General features: G+C 40.9%; 2 protein-coding genes across 10 annotated transcripts in view; both read left to right on the plus strand.

The window, feature by feature from the left end:
* Nucleotides 1-27633, plus strand: LOC141380667 (uncharacterized). Its single transcript, XM_073940636.1, has 2 exons — nt 1-266; nt 20287-27633. The coding sequence occupies exon 2, from the start codon at nt 21925-21927 to the stop codon at nt 24403-24405; it is 2481 nt and encodes an 826-aa protein (XP_073796737.1). The 5' UTR covers nt 1-266; nt 20287-21924; the 3' UTR covers nt 24406-27633.
* Nucleotides 7555-27956, plus strand: part of sulf1 (sulfatase 1) — a 172381-nt gene continuing 151979 nt past the window's right edge. For all 9 annotated transcript variants that reach the window (XM_073940078.1, XM_073940071.1, XM_073940089.1 and 6 more), the window contains exon 1: nt 7555-7820. The gene's annotated coding sequence lies outside the window, so the exon portion shown is untranslated. The remainder of the gene's footprint in view (nt 7821-27956) is intronic.

Raw genomic sequence — 27956 nt, forward strand, 5'->3', positions numbered from 1 at the left:
ATGTGGTCAAAATAATGAGCATATTTCCATCGCAGAAATGTAAGGCTCTTCCATCTTGGTTTCTGTCTTTTTCTGCATTCTTTCATTGAGTGCGTGATTTAACATGACTATGCTAATTTTACTTCAGCAATTTTTATTTAAAAAGCTAATTAATCAAACTAAAAGGTAAGTCAGGTTACATTTTTAAAAAGTAACTCAAATTATTACTTAATTCTTTTTAGGTAATGCATTACTTTACTCGTTACTTAGAAAAGTAATATTATTATGTAACTCAAGTTAAATCGTTACCCCAACACTGAAAATCACTAACATTGTAAGTAAACCTGCAAACTGCAAATGTTTAATATTTATGCCTAATTAAAAAATATATACAGTGCATCCAGAAAGTATTCATAGCACTTTTTTCACATTTTCTATTTTACAGCCTTATTCCAAAATGGATTAAATTCGTTTTTTTTCTTCAAAATTCTACACACAATACCCCATAATGCCATGAAAATTATTATTATTTTTTTTTTAATTGTTGCAAATTTATTTAAAATAAAAACCTGAGAAAGCACATGCACATAAGTATTTACAGCCTTTGATCAATACTTTGTTGATGCACCTTTGGCAGCAATTACAGCCTCAAGTTTTTTTTGAATATGATGCCACAAGCTTGACACACATGTCTTTGAGATTTTTTGCCCATTCATCTTTGCAGTACCTCTCAAGCTCTATTAGGTTGGATGGGAAGCGACGGTGTACAGCTATTTTCAGATCTCTCCAGAGATGTTCAATAGGATTTAGGTCTGGGCTCTGGCTGGGCCACTCAAGGACATTTGCCGAGTTGTTGTGAAGCCACTCCACTGATATTTTGGTGGTGTGCTTTAAGTCATTGTCCTGCTGAAAGATGAACTGTTGCCCCAGTCTGAGGTCAGGAGCCTTCTGAAGCAGGTTTTCATTCAGGATGTCTTTGTACATTGCTGCATTCATTTTTCCCTCTATCCTGACAAGTCTTTCAGTTTCTGCTGCTGAAAAACATCCCCACAGCATTATGCCACCAACCTTGCTTCACTGTAGAGATGGTATTAGCCTGGTGATCAGCAGTGCCTGGTTTTCTTTAAATGTGACGTCTGGCATTTACTCCAAAGAGTTCAATTTTAGTCTCATCAGACCAGAGAATTTTGTTTCTTATGGTCTGAGAGTCCTTCAGATGCCTTTTGGCAAATTCCAGGTGGGTAGTGGCTACTGTCTGGCCACTTTACCATACAGGCCATATTGGTGGATTGCTGCACAAATGGTTGTCCTTCTATAAGGTTCTCCTCTCTCCACAGAAGATTGCTGGAGTTCAGATAGAGTGACCATCGGGTTTTAGATCACCTCCCTGACTGAGAGCCTTCTCCACTGATCACTCAGCTTAGATGGCCAGCCAGAGTCCTGGTGGTTCCAAACATCTTTTTACTTACTTAGGCCACTGTGCTCATGGTTTGAGAGAAAATAATAAAAAATATTAACTCCAAAAATTAGGGAGTCTTTAAATCTTTAAAATTTTCATTCCAAGAATATTTTTTTATTCCAATTATGGAGGCATTCAAACCTGATATCATCAGTCAGACGTATGCTTCAGTCCTATCATATACAAGAATGTTGATGCAGATTCTACACTGTATTTTCTGGTGACACACACAGGGGTCAGGAAAAGATATGCTGGCAGCTCAGAGTATAAATATAAATGTCAACATGAGATTTGAATTTCTTCATGGATTGTAAGATGTAGCGAAAGCAGTCACACCCAGATCAGGCATCTGATTCCTGGGGTCTTCATGCTCCTGCCAAACCTCAAGCGCTTCTCACACTGCTCTCTCAAACAGGAAGTGGTTAGTTAAAAGCTTTCGTCTCAGTCTAGTGCAGCTAAAATGAGTAATTCCAGTAAAAGCACTATGAGCAAATGTTCATTAGTTTCCTGTGTAAAATTAAACATTTCATTAACTATAGTGTGTGTGCCATCTAATTCCGATATATCCTTCTTAAGGAAGTCAGGAAGACGGGAAGTGGTTGAAGGAAACATGACTCAAACTTGCCATTACAACAAAATGAAAGAAAAAAATAAATAGGGGTGTTGATCTGTCTAAATTGATGTTGTTTTGATCAATTTTAATTTAAGTATTTTGCTAACGGTTATGTAATAATTCCAGGTTGTCAGGGTCTGTGTTGTTCCATATGCTTCTGTTGTCATTATGTGATCCCTTTGTTCAGTTTTCCCGCCTGTTGTTAGTCTCATGATTTCCACCGGTGTCTCACCCCTCTGTGTCCTATTAAGCTCCAGTCAAACTGCACTTTTCTCTTCATAGACTTCCATTCATACGCACTTAAATGTGTCAGACTGAAAACGTAAGCTCGTGCAACAAATTTCGCAGTTCGCTACATTGCTTGGTGAACTCTGACCTGTGAAATCGCATCACTTGACTGCGTGAGACCAATCAATGATCAAAACATGACCTCTATGGACAGAAATTTAAAATATGGACCAATCACTCCCCTTTTTTTAATGTTTAATCATCTTGTGTAATCCCATCCCTTTTCGCAGCGTCGTACAACAGAATTTTGCAAGCTAAACTCTAGTGCAGGGATGTCTAAACTCGGTCCTGGAGAACCGGTGTCCTGCTGAGTTTAGCTCCAACTTGCTTCAACACACCTGCCAGGAAGTTTCTAGTCTCCAGGACACTGGCCCTCCAGGACCGAGTTTGGACACCCCTGCTCTAGTGTGACCGCAGCTTAAGTTCGATAATGTGCTGTGTATTTAAGTCCCTGTGTTTAGTTTATTCCTTGTCCGGTATTAAAAGTGTTGCATGCAGAACTGTTGCAAACAATTTATTTGTGTTGAATTTAAACAAACAAATTAGGTTTAACAATGTTCAACTTAATTTGTTTGTTTAAATTCAGCCCAAATAAATTGTTTACAACCACTTAACGTAAAAAAAATAAGTAAATCCAAGGAATCATCTTTGAATTTTTTTTTCAGTGTACGTCATTCCGGAGAGAGCAGTCGTGACACATATGTAGCTCTGCACTATATTTAATAATTTTATATTTATTTTCTTCTATTTGTTTATTGGTTTTGATTGTGATTGTCTTGATCACCAGCGTTCGAGCAGTTGCAGATCACTGGAGAACTATTCGACCACTGGACAGAACTACTACCACCATAATGCCTTGTGCCAATCTACACCTGCTACAGCTGACAATAACTAGGAAACACACAGAGCCGACACTTGTCATCACTGATTTCCAGGACTATAAATACACCTCACTTACACTAGTTGCTCAATCTTGTTATCCTTTAGCACTATGAAGCGTTTTCTTGTCTTCTCAACCTAGCAGTGTTTTAATCCTTTGCCTTGTTTTATCATTTTTATTCCTTGCCGCCTGTACTGACCATTCGCCTGTTTGCGACCACGATTCTGAATTTCTCTGTATGCATCTGTTTCCGCCTGGTTTGACCATTGCCTGTCTGACTAATCTTGCAAATAAACAGCATGTGGATCCTCAACTCTGTTGTCCGGCACCCTTGGGTTATAGAGATATTACTAATTGATATAAGTCTAAAAATAAGTATTTCCAATCCTTATTTTAAATAGTATTATTATTAGAATTCATTGTTCATAAACATTTAACTATTAGGAAATATTATCATTTTATTAGATTTAATTTTAATTGTAAAAATATGACATGTTAAAAATATATCTTAAAAATATATATATTTTTTTGTGCTATGAATTAATTTATTTCTTCCTTAGTTTTTATTTGAATTGTCTATATTGATACATTTAATAATCATCCATGTCCAGCATTTTAATCTTTTCAAAGACCAGTACCATATGTCTAACCAATAGCTTCCCATTTTGGCTGTGTTAAATCAGTGGTTCTTCAATGATCAGTTTACTGCAGTGTTTCCCATGATCAAGTGCTTTGGCCACCCAAGAACATCAGGCAGTCTGACTCTGTTCCCCATTTCTCCTACTGTTGAATGGTTTGGACCACCACCAGTGGTCAGCTGACCGGCCTCAGCTACTCATATTTATGACCCAGCTAAATCATATTAATCCTGACGTAAAGCACAAATAAATCTATGGTCGGGTACACGTATGCTTTGAAAAAATTTGCAGAACAGCTTCTTTCCTCATGGTTTCCATTGTGTGTAAATGCAGTTGATCTGTTTTCTTTGCTTTCAGAACTACTTCTGTTTCTTAGGAAGATTCTTTCTGAACTGAATTGATCTTTTTGGAAAACCAGCTGCTCTCTTGAAAAGCTTTCATTGAAGTATTTGCGGTAATCTCTCATCATACAAAATAATAAGAATAATCACAATTAATTCATTAAATTGAATATTATTCATCAATACAGCTGCAAGAAGCTAATATCAGGAGCTTACCATGCCATCTCATGAGACCATATTAAAGTCATTGTAAGATTAATTAAATTAAAATGACTCAAAAAAACAATAAATACAATCACTAATTGATTTAAGTGTTTTTTGATACAAGCTTGAAGGTGGCACTGTTACAAAACTGATGTGATGAGGTAAAGTTACAGGTTCGGTTTGTTGGACTATGGCATCTTGTCAGCAAATTTTGGCAGTTTAATAAATGGTCATCTGTTGATGTGAAATACACAATGTTGCGCATACATTGTCTGAAGGTAAATTTGGTAAAAATCATAAATCAACAATCTTGAAGGAAAATATACGTTTTTTTGTAAAATCAAAATCACAGAATAAGGCAAAACTGACATAAATGTTCTAAGCATAATCCATGAAAACATGCAAAAATCAACAGATATTAGCATATTTTAAAAATATATAAATATCATTATTTGATCACAAGATGGTGTTAAGGTGGCACAGTGAGTAGCACGACAAAGCCAAAAAGAAAATGAATGAATGAATGAATTAATGAATGAATGAATTAATTAATTAATTAATGACCACAAGGTGGAACTGGTGCATATCTAGAAAAAATACAAAGTTCCTTCTGGTCATTGTGTCGAATCAAAGTTGAAAATATTTATACTTGAACATACAAAATGCCTGGCATCCAAAATTGAAAAATTGGAAACCGTTTGATTCTATATGTTACTTTGAATCTAACAAGACCATTCGTGCTATTGTTGACCAAGTTCTGAACAAACATAAAAAAGTTCCAATCTTCTGACCAGGGTGACATAGTGGCTCAGTGGTTAGCACTGTTGCCTCACAGCAAGAAGCACGCTGGTTCGAGTCCCAGGCCAGTAGGCATTCCTGTGTGGAGTTTGCACATTCTCCCGTGTTTGGGTGGGTTTCCTCCAGGTACTCCCTAAATACATGCACTATAGGTGAATTGAATAAACTACATTGGCCATAGTGTATGTGAGTGAATGAGTATGTATGGATGTTTCCCAGTACTGGGTTGCAGCTGGAAGAACATACACTGTGTAAAACATATTGGATAAGCTGGCGTTTCATTCCACTGTGAAGACCCCTGACATATAAAGGGATTAAGCCAAAGGAAAATGAATGAATGAATCTTCTGATCAATAGATGGTGCTTTGTTGAACTTTCTGTGTCCGTTATTGCAAGGTGACCTGCATTAAAGGATATTCACCCCAAAATTTAAATTGCGTTATTAATTACCCTGATGTCGTTCCAATCCAATGAGAACCTCAGTCATCTTCAAAACACAAATTAAGATATAGATGAAATACAAGAGCTCTCTGATCCTCTATAGACAGCAAGAGTTGTGAAGCTTTCAGTGTTTAGAAAAGGAATAAAAAATATTGTCAAAATATTCCATGTTAATTCAGTGGTTCAACTGCAGTCATACAAAGCTCAACAAACATGTTTAAGTGCCAAAGAACATTTAAAAAAAAAAAAAAAACTTGTTCACCGATGTTTTAAACAAGACTAAAGAAAGGACACTGGTAAGAAAAGTCAGTTTTACGTTTTTTTGGCACCCAGAAGAAGAACAGAAGTAATTATGGAATGATTTGATGATTTTTGGTTCCTTTTCTGGACTTTGAACATCTTATGACTCTTGCTGTCTATGGTGGGAGAGAAAGCTCCTGGATTTCATCTAAAATATCTTAGTTTGTATTACAAAGATGAATGAAGGTCTCACGGAAACCAAGGTAACACAAGGGTGAGTAATTATTACATTTATTTGAATATATTTATTTTGGAGAAAATCAAACCAACAATCTAAAGAAAGTAGATGAAAGATGAAAGATGAAAAAGTACTTAATTTCCAAGCATTTTAAATGGTCGAAAACATTTCAGGAATCTGAGTTCAAGAGTCAGAATTGTTGGTTAGAAAATGATCTCAAATATGAGTGACATTTTCACTTGTGTCTGGTGTAGATGTTACAATCCTTTATGTCTGACGCAGTGCATGTCTAAGCACACCGTTTACTCAGTCTTCAGTCAGACCCCTCTCAAAATGTTGGACAAATAGTGCCACAATGATTTTAATTAGAGATTGCTAATATTTCTACTGTATCTGTGTGACAGAATTAAAATTGTATTTATATTTGTGAAATAAGAATAATGACTAATGAATGTAGCAACATAAATAAATAAAGTAGGTGTCTACACTAACTGAATGAATGAATAATTGAATGAATGAACGAACGAACGAACGAATGAATGAATGAATAAATGAATGAATGGTCTGATGCTCATAATCAAAGTGTGTCAAACGTGTCATAGTGACTTTTTAATGCTTGATTTGAACCCATGTGTCCCTTCAAAGATCTAAAGGTTTCAGAGAACAGGTTTCATCGACCTTTCATTAAATGAAAAACATTGGTTCTTTATTCCCATAATGTCAGACCAAAGAGAAGCATGAGTGAAGCATTAAGTGGCAAGATCTGCTCTGATGGCATTTCCTCGGGACAAACCTCGAAAACAACCAGCAGAAAAGGTAGAGATGCAGGCTTTAGCTGCACATGTGCTGCCAATTTAGGCCTCTGATCTAAAGTCAACAAAATATTGCTGAGGTGGGAGTGAGAGAGCTAACATTTTTCACTTTTACCTTCATAACTCATAGACTGCAACAAATCTTCCTGCCATCTTTTTGGTATAAGCAGCACATGTGCATGCCAGCAATAATATTACTAGTAAAATATTTGTGATGAGAAAGATTCATGGTAGTAAACATATTTTCAAAGAAATAAGTAGTCAAAAAGAGATTTTTTTTACAAGTTTTAAATAATATTTGTGTCATTTAATGTAAATAATGTAATCTATATAATATAATGCCATTAGCTCACAGCCATAATACAATATTTAGTCATGTATTTAACTAACAACTTTCAGATTAAAACAATTACATTTTTGTTATTTCACACAGCATACAGAAAATAATTAATTCTGTCTATCAAGTCTTTACATTTTTTTTCCCTTTCTATCAGAAGAAGAAATTTTCTAAGCTTCTAAATAAAGCAATCCAACTAGCTCTAGCAAAAGTATTTTTCAGCAGACAAGTCAGACGACTAAATGTTAGAGCTTTCAAAATGGCTGCCATTCACCTAATTAGCTCCAGGCTACCAATGCACTGAGAGCAGAAACATAATAGATGCAGTGTTTGGCAGAGGTGAGGCCTTCAGTTCACCTGCCTTCAGGCTGATAAAACACAATCTGAGATTTCTGAGGTTTTCTGCTGGATATGGGCCATTATTTGGAGAAGTGGATGACGTTTATCAGGCTTTTAAGTGAAGATCTTGTGGCTGGAGTAGCGTGGTGGAGAACTAGCCTGCTGGCTAAATGTTCTACAGGAAGACTTTAGTCTAAACACTACTGCCTTAAGGTGAGTCATTTTTTCAGTAACAATGAGCGCTTGTTTATACTGAGGCAAGAGAGTTGTTAAAGCAGATAAATCAGTTAGCCTCAATTCACAGATTTTTATGAAATATTGCTTAATGATTGATGACAAGTTCATGTTGTTAAATGTTAGTTAATTCATCTTTGCCAGATTGTTGATGCTATGTAACTGAGTGAACTTTTATCAGTTCCAGTAATTCTCCACAATCATTTCCAGTGTGGTAGGACTTAGTTTACCAGAAAATCTTAGTCATTAAGTCATCTTTCTGCCAAGTTATTGAAAAGGACCGTTGTTCCTGTTAGCTTTGCCTCTTGAATCTAATTGACCCCTGATGTAGAAATGGCTTAAAGCTTCCAAGCTAGCTAGCTGGTGTGAGAATATTTTAACTGGAAATAGCAATAGTAAATAGTAAAATAGTAAAACTCGTCTTAGGTCTTAGAACAGCTTTATTAGTTTTTTTTTTTTTTTTTTTTTTTTTTTTTGCAAGACAGGAAACTCTCATTTAAAAAAAAAGTATATACGCATGACGTACAAATAAAACCTGAATCAAATGCATTTTTTGTAAATGAGTAACATTTAAATATATGCATAAATAACTAAAAATGCAGGAGACATTTAGCTTGTTTTTACACAGAGATTTACACAAACAAAACTTTGCTTTGGATGCTGGACAGTGGGTAAGATTCAATTTTGACAAAATAAGGGGGAAACCTGTTTTTTATTTATTTATTTTTTTCAGCAGGGTGATTTAGTGGGATAGACAATTAATTGATTATTTAATGAAACATGCTAAATTTGTCTTACATATTCCCCAAGTATTTCTGTGATCATGGGCATCATTGCGTTTATTAAAAGAAGTTTACTTTACTTTAAGCTTGCATTTCTTCCTGTTCCTTTACTTCCTTTTTTGGCTCTGGAAAGATGCCGTTTGGATGCCATTTCTTTTCAAATTAAAATTAGATTAAGGTCAAATAAAAATAGCAATGACACTTGTTATATTGACTTGATATATATGACATTTATTCGGCTCTATATCCAAGGTATGCAATTCGGAAATGTCAGATCTGTGTAGGAATGCGTTACGTCATTGTAGTTCAACCAATAGCCAATCGTGGGTGGTGTTATGCCAAATAAAGTGTGGTGCTGCTGGGCGCGGGGGGGGGGGGGGGGTGGGGGGGGTGGGGGGGACTACCTGTAGGATGGACAGGCACTGGCTGTGCATGTTCTTAAACACAGATGATTTGCCATTGTGGCCAATTACAGTAATTTCTGTTGAGCATGTGAACGCAATGTTTAAGAACTGCCGCTGTAGCAGTCGATTATGTTCCCTTCTGGATTTCCAGTTCCCTCTCAATGAAGCGTGTTCGCTAACAGAGTCTGCAGTCACAAGCCCAACAAAACCGGGTGTACAGAAAGGGAAAATGGACAATGCTTTTATGTCTTGCAATGCCAAAGTACCGTAATAAAATAAATCTAACACTCCTATTAAGTATTTTCTGTGGTTCTTGTTTGTAGTATTAGCTTTTTCTAATCTCTGAGTTTATACACCCTAGTTTAATATTGTGTGTAAGCCTACAGTTATGTTAGTCCTTTACATTTTCAAGTTCGGTAAAAAAATGCGTACTTTAAGAACCAATTTGCTTTCAGTACACCCAGTTGTGTTTAGGTGTGTCTGCATAAGCTGTCAGCGGACACGCTTCTAAGAAGGGGAACTGGAATTCCAGAAGGGAACATAATCGACTGCTTCACCTGTCTTTAAGATTGGTACCGAAATTCAGTATTGTGACAACTCTAGCACAAATAGAACCTGAGTACCAGACTCATTCATTCATTCATTCATTCATTTTCTTGTCGGCTTAGTCCCTTTATTAATCCGGGGTGGCCACAGAGGAAGGAACCACCAACTTATCCAGCAAGTTTTTACGCAGCGGATGCCCTTCCAGCTGCAACCCATCTCTGGGAAACATCCAAACAAACATTCACACACACACTCATACATTACGGACAATTTAGCCTACCCAATTCACCTGTACTGCATGTCTTTGGACTGTGGGGGAAACCGGAGCACCTGGAGGAAACCCACACGAAGGCAGGGAGAACATGCAAACTCCACACAGAAATGCCAACTGAGCCGAGGTTCAAACCAGCGACCCAGCAACCTTCTTGCTGTAAGGCCACAGCACTACTTACTGCGCCACTGCCTTGCCGGGTACCAGACCTAAAAATAAAAAGCTTAATAAAAGAATACTAGTTGCCTACTTTTGTTTGTATTGTGTATGTAATTCAAATACATTTAGGATTATTTATAATAAGGTACAATAAAAGTTTTGTTTCAAATAATTCTCTACACAATGATACCTCCATACCTGTATGTGTTTAGGGGTAAACATTTCAATTTGATATGGAAAAATTGGACAGAAAAAAGTTGGAGAGTATAGAAGGTTAACCGATTTCTTTCACAGTAAATGAAATCGGGTTGTACAAAACATTTAGAGCAATTTAAAAAATGTGTTTAAATGTCAAGCACACACTCATTTGAACTTTTGACTTCATTTTTTGACAACCAACTTTTTATTGAAAAAAGTGCATACTATTACTATTGGACATCTACTGTAGCTCTTAACACAATTACATGTGGTCAGATGTGCAGCTTGCCTTTTTCAGTTAGAAATATTGTAATTGTCATTGTAACTGAGCCACTGGATCATTTCATCCTTAAAAGTGTTTATCCATGAATATGCTCTTTCAAATGATGTGTTTTGGAATTGATAATCACCGCATGAGGTTTTTGAATGAGCTATGTATTTATTTAAACTATGCGCGATTGGTCATGATAAGTATGAATAATCTGAGGCCAAGCAGAGGTCAAAATAAGTGCAGCGAAATCCCAGCTTATTCACAACAAATTGTCAGAACAGAAGAAATGATTCAGGTGTGAGAGCTTGTGGTCAGTGCACAAATATGAACTGTTTGGTATGTGAAACCCAGTCCCAGAATTGGAGGAAGCTTGTATAACAAGAGCGTGTGACTTTACGTAGGGGGGTTTTGTACGTTTTGGCGGGCAATTTTTTATTTTATTTTTTAATTGTGTCTAGTCAAATGAAGAACCAACAGCACTTCATCTGGCACACAGCGGAACAATTGTGCTTTTCGTTCAAATAGAAAGATTAAGGGTTATTTGTGCAGCTCTCCATGTCATTGAGCTGTTTTGTTATTTCTTCTTACCTCATTTGTATGGCCTTTAAATGATACATTACGCCAAAGCGCAGCACTCTTGGTCAATGTGGTGATGTTTCTATTGACTGTAAAATATCGAGGGCTGATGAGGGAATCATCATTTCTCATGCACGCACATATAAAAGCCCTCTAGGCAGTAGCGTTTTATGCTTAAGCTGAAACACATATACTGTAGGTTGTATTCCCTTTACCGCAATTTGGCGTTCTATTGCAAGTCTTGACAGAACTGGATGAAAATCTGGCTTTGAGTTCAATTTCATGGTCATTTTATGAAGATATCCTTGAACATAACGTGCACATCTGGATTTTTAAGAAAGCTTTATTTGTCAAATGGGCTCAGATGTTTTATTCGGCTTTTAGGGATCGAGACCTCTACGTCTTACTCAACTCTTTCACCCTGGTGGTACACTTCGCTGTGGCGTCCTTTTGCTCGCTTGCAGTCAATCTGTCCACACGCGAACAGGCAGTTTTAAAGGCGGATGATGCTTCGAAAGCTGGAGTTGTTTTCTTTGGCTTTGTGCTCTCTGAAGACAAGCTCTGGCCAGTGTAGGATTTCCAATTGGCTTCGTTCAGATGTTATTGCTGTGAGTTTGCATCCTTCTTTCATGCAAACTGGAATAAACAAAGGCTTCTTGCTATTAGTCACACTTGGCTTTTAGATCACTAATGTGGGACATATTTTAGGGATGAGAAGTTACTTTTAAAGGGATAGTTCGTGTACACATAAAAAGGAAGGCCTGTACATTTATCTTTCTTTTATTATTATATAGAGACTGTTAAGTGCTTGGGTGGCATGGTGGCTCAGTGGTTAGCACTGTCACCTCACAGCAAGAAGGTCGGTGGTTCGAGTCCTGGCTGGGTCAGTTGACATTTCATTGTGGAGTTTGCATGTTCTCTCTCTGGGTACTCCAGTTTCCTAGGCTGCGTGCAAAATCACCTATTACTAGTAGTTGTTGCATTTTAATTGAAGCGTAGTACTTGGCAGATAGAAAAGTGTTTCTATGCAGTGTGGATGTCAGTAGTATGAATGGAACTTAGACGTACCACAGCCACCATTTTGTCATCATCACTTGACCTTTTCACATCATTTGGGTTGCTTCACTCCCAGTCTTGAATTCTCCTGCGGGGCATCATGGGATAGCACAGCGTGCTTCCAATGGGCACTTCAGAATTTGCCAGAAGTAATAGGTCATCCAAATACTTCTCATGAACTGTTTTTGAATTCTATGAATTTGGACATACAACTAGACTCGCATACTGTTTTTAGTGTACTATATATAGGAGTATGCAATTTTAAACACAGCTCCAGTCTCCACAGTCCAAAGACATGCGCTACAGTTGAATTGAACAATCTAAATTGGCTGTAATGTATTAGTGTGTGTATATGAGTTTTTCTTAGTACTGTGTTGTGGCTGGAAGGGTATCCACAACATAAAATATATGCATATGTTTAGTGCTTAATTCTGATTGGTTGATAAGGTGTGCTGTTATTTTCATTCAAATGCACTGCTAAAGTAATGGGATATATGCACACAGACTTTTAATTTCAATCAGCCAGCACAAGGGCTTCCGGTTAATTGTCATCCAATAAAAAAAAATCGCTGTGTTTGAGATCTGATTTCTTTAAAAAATAGCAATCTTCACTGGCTGGCTGAGATACTGTTTAAAATGGATCTCAGACCAAACAAGAAGCACTGCATTGAATAAGATTTTTATGTGCCATGTCTTTAAAATTTAGAAATTAATTTTACCACAGTTTTAGCAATGGTATTTCTGCACTTGCCTGCTGTTAATGACAGTACATATGTTTATAAATTATATGTTATGTGGATAAATTTTGAGATTATTTTAAAATGTTTCTCTATTCTCTCAAATCAATTCGGAGCTTAGTTTTTAAAAGCAGATGGACGTCCATGAGGAAGAGTACTTGTGCATTCTGCAGTTCTTATTAGTCTTCTTGGTTAGGTCGTTGATTTGAAATGTTCACTGACAGCCACTTAACGACTGTTGAGATCAGATTTTCCCTCAGATTAAGTTCTGGCGGTTTCAGAAGTTTTCAAACACTTTCCTGCAGTGTGATAATAGCTGCAACAAGTGTCACCCAAAGAACCAATAGGAGCAACGAATCTCATAGCATAATCTACTGGATCTGCTTGTAAAAACTAAGCTCATTTGTTTTAAGAGGGAATAGCAAAACCTTTAGAAAATTGTAGAATCGATTTCTCAAACAATTTTTTTTTTGCCACAGCTCCATTACAAAGGAACCTAGTTCTGCAAATCACATTGTATGAATTCACATCTTGTGTAAAAATTGTAGAATGATATTTTCCAGCAGTTTTGGTAGTTGAGATTGTAACTCCAGTCTTGATCATTGTCTTGACACCCATGAGGTGGCTGAACACAAACTCCATGAATAGGCTTGTTTACTAACCACAAGTGGTTCCACTCACCAAAACCATAACAGCACAGTACACAACAGGGGTGTAGTTGACTTTTACAGCTTCCTGGTGGAAAAGAGCTTTCAGCTGGCCAGCACCTGCAGAGTTCCGAGGCTGTAATGTGCATGTTAGTGGATGTTGGCGAGAAAGACATGACCTCAGTTTCTCATGAGCATTGTGGAAAGCTTTTATAAAGGCCGTCTTCAAGCTTATTCAATATCACATGGATGAAATTGGCTAAGACTTTACTGACAAGCTTGCAAGCGGTTCTGTCAGACTGACTCATTTATTGTTCCTATCGCTTCCGAGACGTTGTGACAATGGGGTATGTTCTCATAAAGCAGACTGTCCAAGTGAATAATAAAAATGGTTGTACTTTGGGTGTGCTGAGGTTTTCCCGACTCTTCATTTCCCCTAAATGAAATCAGACTGAATGTCAAAACCATCTGTCCTAACAGATTCCCTCCTCTTGAGGCCACCCAGAGGCGTGTTCGTCCGCTTTTTCTCTTTGATTTACGTGATCGCAAAGAGCAGTAACCGTAATGGGTTTGCCCCAGTCAGCTTCCTCAATGTTCAGGAGGTCATTTGAGACTCAAGGACCGCCTAGTTTCAAGGTTGTGGAATGGAATTGAGCAAATTTGATTGGGTGAGGTCTTTTTGAACGAAATGTCTTGAGAGAGGCTTGACCGAGTCAAAGTACACATGGATCAAATGTTTCATGTGATTCATGTATTCACAAGGTGCAGCAGGATCCCTCAATGCTGAGCTCATGATTAGCCACCTGAAAGAACGCCAAGGACAGAATTGAAGCCCAACTGGTGGATATCCAGATGTTTTAAGGGAGCCGTACAGCTTGTACAGAGAAAGAAGTTGGTGATGTGCCAAACTAGCAGTGTAACACTTTACTCAGACACAAATCTTCATGATTGGTTCAAGCAGAAACATGACTGAGCTGTAATTTATTTTTTATAGCGTCAATTTCTCTTGGCCATCCTTGTTTCATTCATGGGTGGGATGGGCTTCTGTAATTTTTCTTAATTCTTTTCTTTTCTTTTTTTATTTCTTCAACTGAGAATCTTACTCTTATGAATCTTATGAAGTTCCCTCCTCAATTTTTATTCTCCAAATGCTTTGTTTAAACATTTCATTTCTGTGACTTTGCATTGGACATTACAGTTTTTGAGTGGTGTCAAAGATAAGATCACATCAAATTATTATTTTATATTTTACAGACATTTTTCCTAAATCTTCATGCGTATTAAAATGTCCAAAAATTTAAGTTTTTCTGTAGTCACAACTGTTTCAGATAAGTGTCTTCTGATTCACATCGCACTTCTACTTTTAAAGGTTTTGTATTTAAACCTAGATTTCTGAGTGACTGCAGATATTACTTTATGTTGTAGCAACACCCCCACCTTTTGCCTTTAAGACTACACTCTTGTTTATAATGATATCTTTTAGGTGTAGTCTTGTTTAAGCTCATTTAATTGTCTGGTTCTAGTCAGGTTTTTGTTAAATAAAGTGCATTTAACTTTAGAAACGTATTCCGGTGGGTGGGGAAACCACACTCTTGCATCACGTTGCAGTCAGCCTCAAAACATAAGGGATTTTGATCCTATTTTATCGCCAGGAAATAAAAAAAAGATATTTTTTGTCTTTATATCACCCCAATATGACTGTGGACAAATCTATACCTACACACAGTCCTGTCCAAGCTGCTTAAAAAAGATTATTTTCATGTTGCCCTTTAAAAATTATTTGTGACCAATCGGTAAAACAGAGATTTAATTTAAAGTGGCAAACTATAAAAGTTTGAAATGACTTTGAGTTAATGAGTATTTATGTCGCTGCACTGTAATCCTACAAAGTCCCCCTGACATGCATCAATGTGTTTGTCTAAAGGGATAGTTCACAAAGAAATACTCGTTTATTCTTCCTCAAGTGCTTCCAAACCTATTTCGATATTTTTTTTTCTTCTGTTGAACAAAAAATATCCAGTAGATACAAACATTGCCATAATTTGGTCAACATTTTTTTTTTCTTTAAATGAAGTTTATAAACTATTTTCGAGAACAGCACATGCTTATGATTAACCGCGGCTGGTCTTGCAATAGCTAACACACAGATTCACCAATCAGACCATTCCTAAATCATTATAAATAACCAGAGTTTCATACCTCAGTCATCTTCGCCTTGAAGAATCTGCCCCTTGCACCCCTACTTCTTCCACTTTTCCTAGATAGGGCAGCACAGCGACCCAGTGGTTAGCACAGCAAGAATGTCACTGGTTGAAGTCTTTACCAGGCCATTTGACGTTTCTGTGTGGATTTAACATTCTCCCCATGCTCACGTTTGTTTCCCCTGGGTTCCCAGGTGTCCTCCCACGGTTCAAAGACACACAACATAAGTAAATTGACTAAATCAAAATTGGCACCATAGATGAGCTCTTAGCCTGCAGTATATCCCTCCATAGCAACCCCTAATTTGTCTTTAGCCATAAACAGCAGGAAAGTTCTCGAGATCTACCTGAGCTCAAACTCCCCATGCCCTGCAAACAGGATGGAGCCCTGGGCTTGAGGATCTTATGACTATTAACACACATATAATATAATATAATATAATATAATATAATATAATATAATATAATATAATATAATATAATATAATCAATCATCAGTTAAGTGTGAACTCTTGAATTGTACTTTATTTTTACTGTGTCTATGATGTAAAAAACACGGAGGTGTTGATCCAAGGCTTGCTTAGAAGTTTTCCAATACTTGCTTGCTTTATTTATTTTATTTATTTCCTTATTCATTTACTTTTTTTATTTTTCCTTTGGATTCACTTAAATAGATCAACAGTTAACCAGATAAATGGAAAGTTATTTTTCTTTAAATTTAGATTTCAACCAGACATTGTTATCCAGTGATCCTTGTTTTTAATATATTTTGCAATACAACTTTTATTTTATTTTATTTTTGATTTTCATTTTTTTTTTTTTACAATTTTTGATTTTATATATATATATATATATATATATATATATATATATATATATATATATATATATATATATATATATATATATATATATTATTCATTTATTTATTTAGTTATTAATTAATTAATTTATTTATTTTTTGATTGTTGGAAAGGAAATTGAGCGTCTACATTTCTGACAATTTACACATTAATGACTCTCTTTGACTTGAAGTTGACTCTTTTTGAGCTTAAAGCCAGCCTTACAAAATAAATGTTGTGCAATATCTTTATTTTGCTTCTTTGTTTTGTTGTGCAATATCTATGTTTTGCCCTTTTAATGATGTACTACAGCTATAAGACGCTTCATAAAGCTCATGTTTCTTTTTTAATAATCTAACCTAAACTAAAATAGTAAATCTGTTCTTAATAAAGCAGTTCAGCTTTTCCAGTTAAAATAAATAATTGTACTCTTTTGATCAAGTGTTTCTTCTAAAGCAAATAAATTTTTTATTTTTTTTTGCCTTTTGATTAAGGTACATTCGCTATTACAACTCGCACATAATTGTACTTTGACCAAATGAGCAATCGCGTGATGAATGAAAAGTTCATGCTCTGCTGCATGGTTAAAACAAATGGAACAAGTTTAACAACCACTTAAAATGCCTTCATATCCTCAAGTAATTCCTTCAGCCTCATAAAAACTTTCAGTGAGATGGTGAGAACCATTTGTTTTAAAAAGATGCACGTCTTCACTTCTCACATTTGGCACGCTATGGGTTTGGTTGAGTAGTGTTGATCACACACTCTTTCTCGCCAATGCCAGGCTAATTGATACCCAGGCCAAGAGGAACAGGGTAAACAGGAGACAGCTGCATTACCGCTTCTGCCTTCCCATAATGCTCTTCCTGTCAGGCCACATCAGAGGCCAGGAGACGGGTACACAAAGCCAATGTTTGCTCAATCTATCCAAGCGAGGCTGTTCAATTGGGGGAAACTGAACTTTCCCATCGGTGTCATCCTTTTTTTTCTGCTCGTGGTATTCAGTAAGGGGGGAAAAGGTGGTTTTGTGCAAATTTGAAGAGCCATATACAGTAGTTTATGGTATTTGTTCCTTTATAAGATTTTTGGATGATGTTTATTCTCAAAACTTTGGTTTAAATATTGTCCTTTTTCTTTAAATATGTTTTTGTTCTATTAGTTCCAGTAAATTTCCGAAGGAATTTTATTAATAGCCGACAACTGTGCTGAATGTAATTTATAAATCTTCTTTTTTTCATTGAAATTTTACTTGTATTTTTCTTTTTGATTCATATTTGAAATGTCTGTTTAGTTATTTTTTGTTTTAGATTTGATTTTAGCTTTAGTTACTTAAGTTTTGATTTAAATAGCTGTAAATAAACAAATAAATAAATAATAAATAAATAAATAATGGTGCTGCACTAATTATATTTGAAGAGTTCAGATGCAAAAAAAAATAATAATAATAATAAAAACAAAAATGCCATCTGAAATTTTCTTTAAAAAGTTTCATTTATATCAGGCTCCTGTGTGTAGGTTCAATAATTTCACGTTTACGACAAAGAATAAGTTATTTTCATGGTCTTCAAAAGAAATAACTCGACATAAACAAAGAAGGCTGAGAATAATGCTCATTTTTGATGGACATTTCAGATGGCACTTGCATCTGAACTCTTCATTTATTTATATTTTAATTAAGTTAGTTTGTTTTTGTCTTTTAAGTTTTAATCTAAATCTTTAATCTACATTTTAGCTTTACTTACTTTAATAAAATAAATAAAGTTTAAAATAAATTAATAAATAAATAAATAAATGTGCTACACATTTAATTTATTTATTTTAATTTTAAATTAGTATGTTGTCATTTGTTTGTAGTAATTTTAATCTAAATTTTTTATCTATATTTTAAGTTAATCAGTTTTGTTTCAAATAAATTCCCTGTGTCACTATTTACTTTTATTTTTAGTTCTTTTTTTGGTGTGAGTGGCAACTGCTTTTAAATAACTGAAATTCTTCCTCTCCTCCCCCTTTCATGTGTAAGGTTTTCAGGATGCTTTTGCATTCCCTTCTATGTCAGGTATGTCCAGCATAAATGTGTGGAGCCCACAATAATTCAAGTGACTTCTTGAGCCCATAGAAAAGTAACTTTAGTGTGTGGAAGTCCAAATAGTTGCTAAGCTGTAAGAGTGGACTGTTTGCTTATGTCGAAGCCAGCAGAATAAATGAGGGCGAATGTATTGACCTGAGTCGTCTTTGTCTTATTCTGTCCATATTTGAAGAGTCGTGGCAACCTTGCAGATGCATAAAGCCCACATTTTTGGGGGAAGTAAAGCTTAGAAAACAAAGGCTAGGAGGTCCATTGGTTAAAATGAGGTCAGTGTTGCCCTTCTTGAATGAGAAGTTGTTTTTGTAAGGGCTGCTGGTTCAGTTAAACTGATTGGTACACTTAAACTGACCCAAGGACTTTGGGAACGTTCCCAGGTCTTGTTTAGCTGTCTATCTTTCCTCTTCTCCGATTTCACATCTCGTTCAATTAGTGGGGTTGTTTTAGTGTATTCTATCCTCGTTAACATTTCTAAAACTTTTAACATGCAATGAGTCACCTTATTTAAAATATGAAATAACTGATGCATTAAAATTGTCATCTCTTCTACCTTCTTCTACTTCTCATCTTCTCCTGTTCTCTTTTCCTCCGAAATACTCTTCATATTCCTCTGCATTATTCTTTCTTCTACTTCATCTCTTCCTTCTAGTTTTCCCTCTTGTCTTCCTCCTCCTCATTATTATTATTATTATTATTATTATTATTATTATTATTATCCTTCTAATCCACCACCTCTACTTTTTGTTGTCCTCCTCTCATTCCAATTCCAATTCCTTCTCCTCTGTTTTGATTTCCCTCTTGTCCTTTTCATCATTCTTCTAATCCGTCTCCTTTTTCTAAGCCCTTCCTCTTTCTGTGTTCTTTCTGTTCTATTATGACTTGTCCTTCTCTGAACCGAAGAGTTTTGCGTGTTGGTGTGCGCGATCACATTAACGCCATTTATTTAGTCACGAGGCATTAAACGTCAACTGAAAACGCAAGTAAAAATGTCTTGGTGTGCATGGGCCTTTATCCTGATTTTGTCCATCTCCATCTTTTTTGTTGTTCTTCTACTCCTCCTCACTGTCCTATTTCTTCTTCTCTTCCTCTACCTCACCCTGATACTTCCTTTCCCACTTTTTTGTTCTCCTTGCCTTTCTCTTGTTTCTCCTGATCCTCCTCCTTTTTTATTGTTGTTTTCTTGTTCTTCTGCCTTTTCACCTTTTTTGTGCTCTCCACACCCTCCAGATTCTTCCTTTGGCTCAATTTTGTTGATTTTTCTCATACTACGTTCACCTTTTTCCATTATTTTCTTCCTATCCATTTATTATCTTCCTCATCTTCCTCATATCTCTCTTCATTCTTTTTCTTCTTTTCCTCCTTCAAGATTGTTAAATTAGTTGGATTCAAGTCAAGTTGAGCTTTTTCGCTACATGTGTGGACATACAAAGAAACAAAATGTTGTGTCTCGCAGGACAGCTCTGCTACAATAATTAATTATCAACACAAACACAATACTGGACATAAGAGCTATTTTAAAAAAAATGCATAACTAGCATATACTATAAGATACTTACTATACATTTAAGACAGGACATCCAAGTACTTTTACATGAGACTGAACAATGTTGTGCAGCATATTATGCAAAAGAGGTATTAAAGGTTTAGATAAAGTGTGAGGTACATAAGAGAGAAGAGTGTTCCCCTTCGGTTGGGGAACTTCAGTGCCATGAATGGGAGGATTCGGATCAGAAGCCGCTTATCTGGAGAGTATTGAACGGGCCAATGAATGAAATTAATTGGCAGCGTAAGCTTGCGCAGGTGTGCGACATCTGCAATTATCTCAGCATATAAGCACACCTGAAGCCAGCAGACGCCATCCTTTTCGCTTCAGATCCTTTCTGAGTGAGTCGATGAGGGTTCCTCTTGCTGATCAGCACTTCAGAGCGAACGAGTGTGTCTCCCGGTCCAGAGTGGGTCTTCGCGGTGGCAGACGGTCGAGCTGGGTTACTCCCTTGCCTGCGGTTCTTTGGGTCCGGTCCTCCAGAGCGGTGCGTATAGTTGCAACTTTCCTAAAAGAGCAACACAGTCGTGCAGCACGTCCTTTTCAGGATGGCGCTCCGACTGTGCGTTTCTGGATGCGGGGGTTTCCTGTCTCCGGATGATGGACACGATCACTGCATTGCATGTTTGGGGGTCCAGCATGTTAATGCGGTGCTCGCGGGCGGTTCATGTCGTCATTGCGATGCCATGACCGTTGCACAGCTAAGATCGCGGCTAACTTTCGCAAGAGAGCGAGCCACCCCAGTTGCCTCCTGCTCTAAAAAAGCAGCGGGCGCTCGGGCAGATCTGAGGGTTTCAGCGGGAGCTAATCCGCCGCCCACGGGCTCGCGGACCTCTCGCTCCTCACGGCGCTCCATCCAAGCTTCGGGTGGTGAGAGTGATCCGTCTAACCAGATGGTAGCTCTCACACTCGCTGACACCGGAGATCAGATGTCCTCCGCGGCATCGGAGGGTGGGCTTTCACTGTCCGACGAAGATCCGGACCCGCTCGCCCCCTCCGGGCAGGTGAGCGCTGTCAAATCGGATCCTGAAGCGGACATGTTAGCCGTGCTTTCCCGGGCTGCTTCGGCCGTGGGGTTGGAGATGGTTTATCCCCCAGCTCCGCGGCCGGACCGACTAGATGGGTGCTACGTAGAGGACCAGAAGGCGAAGCCTTCGAAGCCTCTCGTCCCCTTCTTCCCGGAAGTGCACAGTAGGCTCACGCAGTCCTGGAGGGCACCTTTCTCTGCCCGTGCTGCGAGTGCCTCCGCCCTCACCGCCCTTGACGGCGGAGCTGCCAGGGGGTATGAGGCGATCCCGTCAGTGGAGCGCGCTATCGCGGTCAATCTTTGTCCGCGCGGCGCCTCTACGTGGCGGGGTTTGCCCCGCCTCCCGTCCAAAGCCTGTAGGTTGTCTGCCTCCCTCGGAGCCAGAGCTTATAAGGCTGCGGGCCAGGCTGCTTCTGCTTTGCACGCGATGGCCACCTACCAGCGCTACCAAGCGCAGGCGCTGGCCGAGCTGCACGAGGGCGGGTCCAACCCAAGCTTATAACATGAGCTGCGCACCGCGACCGACTATGCTCTTCGGACTACTAAGTCCGCCGCGTGTGCGCTGGGGAGGACGATGTCCACACTTGTGGTTCAGGAACGCCACCTCTGGCTAAACCTGGCCGATATGCGCGACGTTGACAAAGTTCGCTTTCTTGACTCGCCCATATCCCAGGCTGGCCTGTTCGGCGACACCGTCGGTGAATTCACCCAGGAATTCAAGGCGGTGAAAGAGCAGTCGGATGCGATGGGCAATGTCATCTATCGGCGTGGCCGTAAGCCCGCTCCGCCCGCCGAGCCATCCACCTCCGCTGTTCCTCGCCGAGGGCGCCCGCCAACGAGTGCTGCCCCGCCCCCGCCTGCGCCTCCGGCCAAGCGGGCGCGGCGTTCACCTCGAAAGCAGGCAGCCCCTCCTGCCCAGGGCGCCGTTAAGTCCGGTAAACGGACCGCGAAGCGTCCCTGAGACAGGCCATCCGGAGAAGAGGAAACTTGCTCTTTCCCCGCTGGAGGGCGGGGCCCCGATAACAACGGTACTTTTCAGTGCCACCAAAACATCAGTAAAAGAGCACTTTTTCCCTTCCCCGGATGTGACTGCACGAGTTCTGCCAGTCCGGGACGCGCTGCCTTCCGGCTCGCAGACTCTACGTGCTTCGCCAGTGGCTCACGAGCGCTGGGGGGACGGTCTCCCTTCCCTCAGCCCTCCAGCCCCCTCTCCGGAGTCAGGGTGCGGAGCCAGAGCGAATCGCTCTCCTCCAGCTCTTCCGCGGGACCCTCGTGCTTCCCGGATCAGCACACCCACTCCGCGCTGCCCCACCGCTGGTACGTCAGCGATTGTAGCGATGACTCCATTAGCGAGGGCTCTGCCTGCCTGGTTAGCGCGGGCCAGCCCCTCGCGGTGGCTCATACGCACAATCAGACTCGGTTACGCGATTCAGTTCTCGAAACGGCCCCCCAAGTTTACGGGCGTGTATTTCTCCAGGGTCAACCCCCTGTCCGCCCCTGTCTTGCGAGAGGAGATTGCTGCCCTCCTGGCGAAGGGTGCAATCGAGCCGGTTCCTCCAGCCGAGATGGAGAGTGGGTTTTACAGCCCATACTTCATCGTACCCAAACAGAGCGGTGGGTCACGGCCAATCCTAGATCTGCGCGTTTTGAACCGCTGTCTGCACAAGCTGCCGTTCAGAATGCTCACGCAGAGGCGCATTCTCCAATGCGTTCGTCCTCGGGATTGGTTTGCAGCCATAGACCTGAAGGACGCGTATTTCCATGTCTCCATTCTTCCACGCCACCGCCAATTTCTGCGGTTTGCGTTCGAGGGTCGAGCGTGGCAGTACAAGGTCCTCCCCTTCGGGCTCTCTCTGTCTCCGCGGGTCTTCACCAAACTCGCGGAGGGTGCCCTAGCGCCCCTTCGGCTCGCGGGCATTCGCATACTCAATTATCTCAACGACTGGCTGATTTTAGCCCACTCGCGGGAGCAATTGATTATGCACAGGGACAAGGTGCTTCGGCATCTCCGCCTACTGGGGCTTCAGGTCAACCGAGAAAAGAGCAAACTCGCCCCCGTGCAGAGGATTTCTTTTCTCGGGATGGAGCTGGACTCGATCACCATGGTAGCGCACCTCTCCGAGGAACGCGCTCGCCTGTTGCTGAACTGTCTGAGGGAGCTCGACAGCAAACTAGTGGTCCCACTGAAGTTCTTTCAGAGGCTCCTGGGGCATATGGCATCCGCAGCCGCCGTCACGCCGCTCGGGTTGCTCCATATGAGACCACTTCAGCACTGGCTTCACGATCGGGTCCCCAGACGCGCATGGCACGCGGGCACACACCGGGTCTCGGTTACTGCGCTGTGTCGCCGCGCCCTCAGCCCTTGGAACGACCCCTCGTTCCTACAGGCCGGTGTGCCTCTAGGACAGGCGTCCAGCCATGTTGTTGTTTCAACAGACGCTTCCAACACGGGTTGGGGGGCCGTGTGTCGCGGGCATGCGGCTGCGGGCCTCTGGAAGGGTGCCCAGCTGCATTGGCATATCAATCGCCTAGAGCTGTTGGCAGTGTTCCTTGTTCTCCACCGCTTTTTACCGGTGCTGGAGCGGCAACACGTGCTGGTCAGGACGGACAGTATGGCGGCGGCGGCGTATATCAACCGCATGGGGGGTATGCGCTCTCGCCGCATGTCTCAGCTCGCCCGCCGTCTGCTCCTCTGGAGTCACCCGCGGCTGAAATCGCTGCGCGCCATTCACGTCCCAGGCACGCTCAATCGTGCAGCCGATGCGCTCTCACGACAGCTGTTACGCCCTGGAGAATGGAGACTCCACCCCGAGTCTGTTCAGCTGATATGGGCGCGATTCGGGGAGGCCCAGATCGATCTGTTTGCTTCCCCCGAGAACGCTCACTGCCAGTTGTTTTTTTCCCTGACCGAGGGCTCTCTCGGCACTGATGCACTGGCCCACAGCTGGCCTCGGGGCATGCGCAAGTATGCGTTTCCCCCAGTGAGCCTGCTCGCGCAGTTTCTGTGCAAGGTCAGGGAGGACGAGGAACAGGTTCTGCTAGTTGCGCCCCTTTGGCCCAACCGGACCTGGATATCAGAGCTCTCACTCCTCGCGACGGCCCTCCCCTGGCGGATCCCTTTGAGAGAGGACCTACTCTCTCAGGGACAGGGCACCATCTGGCACCCTCGCCCCGATCTTTGGAACCTCCACGTGTGGTCCCTAGACGCGAGGAAGACTTAGGTAACCTACCGACTGCGGTGGTTAATACCATCACTCAGGCTAGAGCCCCCTCCACGAGGCGCGCCTACGCCCTGAAGTGGAGTCTATTCACTGAATGGTGCGTCTCTCGCAGAGAAGACCCCCGAAATTGCCAGATTAGTGTTGTGCTCTCTTTCCTTCAAGAGAAGTTGGACAGCAGGCTGTCGCCCTCCACTCTCAAGGTTTACGTGGCCGCCATCTCCGCTTATCATAGCGCGGTAGCTGGCGGCACCGTGGGAAAGCATAACCTGGTCATCCAGTTCCTTAGGGGTGCTAGGCGAATTAATCCATCTCGCCCCCCTCTCATGCCCTCTTGGGATCTCGCCCTCGTTCTCACGAGTCTGCGATCCGATCCCTTTGAGCCACTCGAATCAGTATCTCTAAGATTTCTGTCCCTGAAGACAGCTCTGCTGGTTGCGTTGGCCTCCATCAAGAGGGTCGGGGACCTGGAGGCATTTTCGGTCAGTGACTCGTGCCTGGAATTCGGGCCGGATTACTCTCACGTCATCCTGAGACCCCGCCCCGGTTATGTGCCCAAGGTTCCTACCACCCCCTTTAGAGATCAGGTAGTGAACCTGCAAGCGCTGCCCCCGGAGGAGGCAGACCCAGCCCTTTCTTTAATTTGTCCAGTTCGCGCTCTGCGCATTTATGTGGACCGTACTCAGAATTTTAGATCATCTGAGCAGCTCTTTGTCTGTTATGGCGGTCGGCAGCAGGGAAGTGCCATATCAAAACAAAGATTATCCCACTGGATTGTGGATGCCATTTCACTCGCTTATTCGAGTCGAGGTCAGCCGTGTCCCCCGGGAGTTCGTGCACACTCCACTCGGAGCGTTGCATCCTCTTGGGCGCGTGCACGCGGCGCCTCTCTAACAGACATCTGTAGAGCTGCGGGCTGGGCGACACCCAACACATTTGCAAGGTTTTACAATCTGCGAGTGGAGCCGGTTTCCTCAAGGGTATTAGGTAACCCTTTGGTGATTGAGGAGACAACTCGGTAGGGTGTTGAAACACGCTTGCGGCGCCATTCTCCCTAACACGGAGGTACGTGCGCCTTTTTTATCTGTCAGTAAAGTTCCCCGTCAGGTGAGCCCTGCAGATTCCTCCGTGGCCCCCAGCACTGACTCAGCGGAGGAGTCACTTGCTGGCCCACTACGTTGTAGGTCTGCCCGCTGGTCAGCCCGCGTTTTGGGTATAGGTGCCTGCTATGCGTGATCCCCACTAGGCGATCCCATATGCTTATTCCGCCACGGTTAAGTCCCCCCCCTGGGTGGACCCGTGTCTTCCCTCTCCGCTAACCACTCTTTTGCTATGCGTACTCCCCCTTTTTAGGGCTAGTCCATAGGTAAATTCTGCCATCTATCCCCCCCTTGGGTAACGGATGGCCTCCGCAGCGTCCTCCCTATCGGGATTGCACGCTTCCCAACGTACTGTCGTATTTCCTAGAATTATCTAGATGCTCACGACTTCCCAAAAAATATATCTAAATCCGTAAAACTTCTGTTGAAGTAGGATAAATTAGGGCCAGGGACACGTTGGAGGACCGCGCCCCCCATGATGTGGGTGCGTCACGCTTGCTTGACTATCTCCTCATCGGGGGTGTTGGTAAGGTGCAGTCATTATGGCGCTTTCCATATTCTCCCATTCATGGCACTGAAGTTCCCCAACCGAAGGGGAACGTTCGAGGTTACAGAAGTAACCCTTCGTTCCCCGAGGAGGGGAACGGAAGTGCCATATTCCGTCGCCATAATGACTGTCCCTTAGCTGTTTGAAAGTCTCTTCAGCTTAAAAGGATGGCGTCTGCTGGCTTCAGGTGTGCTTATATGCTGAGATAATTGCAGATGTCGCACACCTGCGCAAGCTTACGCTGCCAATTAATTTCATTCATTGGCCCGTTCAATACTCTCCAGATAAGCGGCTTCTGATCCGAATCCTCCCATTCATGGCACTTCCGTTCCCCTCCTCGGGGAACGAAGGGTTACTTCTGTAACCTCGAACGTTTCTACAGGTGGTTTGTTAATCCCACTCACATGTATGAAACACAATTTGAAATGCACAATGTCTTAAGTGCAAATGTGCAATCTGGTGTAAGAGTCAGAAACGGGATGGTGTCTTTTTTTTTATTTATTTTTTTTATACAAGTGGTTTGATAAGCCCACTCAACTGTATGGGATATACTAAGGAATACATGGGAATTGGGTGGATGAGATTTCATAGGGGGGGTAAATTGACTGTAGTTGAGGGCTCTAATGGCCAGTGGGAAGAAGCTGTGGAGTAGTCTGTCCGAGTAAGCTCTAATATTTTGAAACCTTCTTCCTGATTGGCAGCAGCTGGAAGAAACTGTGGAAGGGATGGAGTTTAAGAGTGTGAGAACAGCTCTTTATTTTTATGTATTTTAAATTGTTGATTTATTTGTTTGTAAAGTCATCGTACTTGCCTTTTTATAGACCGCAGTATCATTGTATGGTTGGTTGGATATACTTGGTAACCCAAAGGTGATTTAATCAGATGTTTTTGAGTGGGTCAAACTGTAAATAAAACATTAATTGGCTACATATGGTTCACACATTATTACAGTTGATCTGGCATCTTACCAAATGCCTGCATGACTTGTGATCATTATCTCATTGAACCACCTTACTGTCTGAATGCCATTAGATGGTAAGATTGGACCAATATGACAAGCCATGGCTAATAAATCCCACTTGCCGTGCTTCAACTTGAATCGGCAGCATTTATTATGCTCATGTGTTGATCGCAGACATGAAAGAATCCTTTACAGTCTGACTGCCTTTAAATCAAAGCTGTAAGACAAGGGCTCAATTTCAGACTGAGCTGAAGAAGCAAACTGGAGCAGGAGCATTTATTTTTAAAGGCCTGCTGTAGGGTTTTATTAATACGAGGTTAAACAAACAGTGACATGCCGGCTCAGACTGCTCTCATTCATTCTGGTATGCTGTCAGACTCCACATATATGCCAACTCTCTATAAATAACTTCAGGTCAGAGCTACATGGGACAATGAGTTTGAAAGAATAGATTTTATTTAAGTGTTCCAGTTTGTAGACATGCATTTTTTTTTCAGGAAAAAATCTTTGAAAAAGAAAGGTATGGTGTTTTTTTTTTTTTTTTTTTGTATTTAAGATACTGGCCTATAAATCTGTGGAACGGTTTTGTACATGTCTGGGTTTTAAGTTAGAGGGGGAACAAAAATGCCAAGAAAAAAAAAAGAAAAAAAAACAATCAAGATAAGCTGTATATGGATTTAGTGATTTAAAGTGATTGTGTGAAAATGAATAAAATTTTTTGCATTTGTAATTCCATGTTGAAGTATTGTGAGTGTTAATATTAATATTATAACATGTTAAGATGCTTCTGTTGAGCTTAATGGCAAATTTAACCCAAAACATATATAATGCAAGCAGAGACTTATTTTATTGTCTAGAGCAGGGACGCCCAAAAGTTTTTCTTATGAAGTGCCAAAAACCAAACTTAATTGAGGCTAGTGGGTCGAAGGAAAATATACAGTAGTTT

The sequence above is a fragment of the Danio rerio genome, chromosome 24, assembly GCF_049306965.1.
Source record: "Danio rerio strain Tuebingen ecotype United States chromosome 24, GRCz12tu, whole genome shotgun sequence".
NCBI classification, from domain to species: Eukaryota; Metazoa; Chordata; class Actinopteri; order Cypriniformes; family Danionidae; genus Danio; species Danio rerio.